Raw genomic sequence first — 3,941 nt, 5'->3', positions numbered from 1 at the left:
ACTCCTGGCTCAAGCGATCCACCCACCTTGGCCTCTCAAAGTGCTGGGATTACAGGTGTGTGCCACCATACCCGGCTCAGAACTTATACTTAAGAAGTCATTTTCAATCTAGAGTGCTTGAACACTTCCATAATAATTTTGTAGACAGAAAGAATATATATATGTGTATATATATATTTTTTAATTGAAAAAATATTAGAGACAGGGTCTCCCTATGTTGCCCAGGCTGGTCTTGAACTCCTGGGCTCAAGTGATCCTCCTGCTTTGGCCTCCCAAAGTGCTGGGATTAAAGGCATGAGCCACTGCGCCCAACCCAGAAAGAATGTTTTTAAGAAGTGACAAATATGTTAGCTAGAGGCAGTGAGACGAAAAAACAACGCCATTTTAAAAGCAATCCTTTCTAGAATCTTATCTATAGTTCTGTCAAATGCAAAAATTTGAATTATAGTCTGTAACATCCCCCTAATAAACTGAAGACCATCCCCCCAGGTGCCCTCTATGCAGACAATGTGTGTGAGATGAGTTCATGCATACTTAATCACATTGATAGGACGGCTGCTGTGCTCAATGGCCACAATGATGCCTCCAGAATCCAGGATGGTGTAATAGTGGGGTCCTTCCAGCATCTTTGTCCAGGAGTAACCCCCATCATCTGAGATGTACACATCTGGAACCATCACTGAGATGGCGTCCCCCACGCTACCTGCAACATAATCCGCCATCTCATCAGCACAAATAGGCAATGAAACAGAGAGCATTTACTCAAGAGAGAATAATTTTGAATGAATTTATTCTGATTATTTCCCATCAAGTCTCTTTCAGTAGGAAAGAAAACCACCAAAAACTTGGGAGAAGTTGTGTTGCTCTCTCTGATAAAAGTTGATGAAAAACCCAAAGTGTTGTTGTAATGTAAGAAATTCTACCAAAGGAATGTAAAAGTATCCACAGTGTTTTTTCTCAGAGCATTCAAAGCCTGCGGCTGAGTTTCAGTGTGCTCAGCCACTGTTCCAGTTGGAGGCGGTGAGTGGGAGGTTTCTTACCATGAGCAATGACAATGCCTACGGCATTCGGCTCTGAGAGTGGGGCCATTGGAACATTCAGTTTCTGGGAGATGCTGTAGGAAGCATGAATATGAAGGCTGCACTGTGAAAAGAAACAAAAGCTTAGATTAGAACCAAAGATACAATTTCTTTAATCATTTCACAGAGCCCTTCCAATAAAGCTTTAAGTTAACTCAGACCTAGGTAAATGTACCATCTTAACCTTTTATTTACTATTTAGGTGTATAGTTCAGTAGTGTTAAGTATATTCACACTGTTGTACAATTACATCTCTAAACCTTTTCATCTTATAAAATTCAGTCACCAAATAAGCAACAGTTCCCTACTTCTTCCTCCTCCCAGCTCCCAGAAACTACCATTTTACTTTGTGTTTTCTATGAATTTGGCTACTCTAGGAAGCTCATATAAGTAGAATCATATAATATTTTTCATTTTATGTCTGACTTATTTCACTTGACATAATGTCCTCAAGGCTCATCCATGTTGTATTAATAGCGTATGTCAGAATTTCCTCCCTTTTAAAGGCTAAATATTATTTAATTGTGTGTGTGTGTATGTGTATCCACATACACCCCACACTCTATTTACTCATTTATCTGTCAATAGACACAAGTTGCTTCCACCTTTTGGCTATCATGAATAATGTTGCTATGTACATGGTTGTACAAATATCTTTTTGAGAACTTGCTTTCAATTCTTTTGGATGTATACCCCAGAAGTGGAATTGCTGGATATGATAATCCTATTTTTAATTTTTTTTAGGAACTACTATGCTGTTTTCTGTAGCAGCTGCACCATTTTACATTTTTACCAAAAGTGCACCAGGGCTCCAATTTCTCCATATCCTTGCCAACACTTTTTAAAATAGTACACCCTAATCTGTGTGAGGAGATATCTCATTGGGGTTTTGACTTGCATTTTCCTAATGATTAGTGATGTTGAGCCTCTTTTTATATGCTTGTTAGTCACTTCTATATCGTTTTTGGAGAAATATCTATTTTCCTATTTTTTATTCAAGCTATTTGTTTGTTGTTGAGTTGTAGCTCAGTGGCATACTCTTGATTCTGAAATGTACTACAATATCTGGAAGCAAATATACAATTATTTCCTCATGGGTAACCTGCCTCAGTTTATTTTATTTTTGCATTACATCAAAGCCTCTGACCAATGTTTAAAGGCGGACCTCACACAAATAAACTTGATAAGCACCTGATATACTTCAGACACTGTACAAGATGTGATGGTAGTTGGAAATAAGATCCAGTCTTGTCTTTAAGAAACTGGTGTCTTAGGCTCCACGCCCACTCTCACAGACCCAGCCAAGTGGACCACTGCATCAGGCCAGCCCCTGAAGGCTAAGGGTAGCCTGCACCAGGTTGGCTCCTGCAGATCCACTTACCAGGCTCCAGGTGTTTCACCTGAAGACCCACTTACAAGGTCCACTCTAGTGGATTCCACTGCCAGGCCTGCTGCAGAGGACCCAGCCTCCAAGCTACTCCCAAAGCCCAAGGCACCAGGCCCACCTACCTGCAGAACCTGTCAGTTGCCCTGCAAGAATCTCTGGATGAGCTACCTGGTAAGAGATTCCCCTGCTGAAGCCATCTGTAAAGGACTATGTGTGTAAGGGGACACATAGGCTGAAAGTAGAGATCAAAAAAAGATATTCCACACAAATGGTAGCCAAAAGAGAGCAGGGGTGGCTATATTTATTTATTATTATTATTTTTGAGACCGAGTCTCACTTTGTTGCCCAGGGTGGAGTACAGTGGCGCGATCTCGGCTCACTGCAAGCTTCGCCTCCTGGGTTCACGTCATTCTCCTGCCTCAGCCTCCCGAGTAGCTGGGACTACAGGTGCCCACCACCAGGCCCGGCTAATTTTTTGTATTTTTAGTAGAGATGGGGTTTCACCATGTTAGCGAGGATGGTCTCGATCTCCTGACCTTGTGATCTGCCCGCCTTGGTCTCCCAAAGTGCTGGGATTACAGGCGTGAGCCACTGTGCCCAGCCAGGGGTGGCTATATTTATATCAGACAAAATAGACATTAAGTAAAAAACTATCACAAGGGATAAAGAAAGTTACCACACAATGATAAAGGTGTCAATTCATCAAGAGCCTATAACATTGGTAAATATAAATGCACTCAACATTAGAGCACCTAAATGTATAAAGCAAACATTAACAAAACTGAAGAAAGAGGTAGACAACAATACAATAATAGTAAGGGACTTCAATACTGTACTTTCAATGATGGATCATCCAGACAGAAAACCAGTAAGGAAAGAGCAAACTTGAACACCACCATACAAATGGACCTAACAGACATATAGAGAACACTTAATCCAACAGCAGCAGAATACACATTCTTTTCAAGTGCACAGAGAATATTCTCCAGGATAGGCCACAAAACAAACCTTAACACATATAAGACTGAAATCACCTCAAGTATCTTTTCTTTTTTTTTTTTTTGAGACGGTGTCTCACTCTGTCACCCAGGCTGGAGTGCAGTGGTGTGATCTCAGCTCGCTGCAAGCTCTGACTCCTGGGTTCAAACAATGCTCTGCCTTAGATTCCTGAGTAGCTGGGATTACAGGCACTCACTGCCACGCCTGGCTAATTTTTTTGTATTTTCAGTAGAGACCAAGTTGGTCAGGCTGGTCTTGAACTCCTGACCTTGTGATCCACCCACCTTGGCCTCCCAAAGTGCTGGGATTATAGGCGTGAGCCACCATGCCCAGCCTCAAGTATCTTTTCAACTATGACATAATGAAACTAGAAATCAGTAAAAGGAGGAAAATTGGAAAATTCACATGAATGTGGAAATTGAACAACATATTCTTGAACAACCAACGAGTCAAAGAAAAGGGAAATCGGATTGTAA

General features: G+C 41.3%; 1 protein-coding gene across 1 annotated transcript in view; it reads right to left on the bottom strand.

Annotated features, from left to right (window-relative positions):
- SORT1 (sortilin 1) overlaps nucleotides 1-3,941 on the bottom strand; it is an 84,833-nt gene that overhangs the window by 14,074 nt on the left and 66,818 nt on the right. The window contains 2 exon segments of the mRNA XM_011968717.1: nucleotides 414-703; nucleotides 1,041-1,143. Of these exon segments, the coding sequence (XP_011824107.1) occupies nucleotides 414-703; nucleotides 1,041-1,143 (393 nt within the window).

The sequence above is a fragment of the Mandrillus leucophaeus genome, unplaced genomic scaffold, assembly GCF_000951045.1.
Source record: "Mandrillus leucophaeus isolate KB7577 unplaced genomic scaffold, Mleu.le_1.0 Scaffold857, whole genome shotgun sequence".
Taxonomy (NCBI): domain Eukaryota; kingdom Metazoa; phylum Chordata; class Mammalia; order Primates; family Cercopithecidae; genus Mandrillus; species Mandrillus leucophaeus.
Note: the sequence above shows the minus strand (reverse complement) of the source record. Positions and strands in the feature narration are given on the sequence as shown.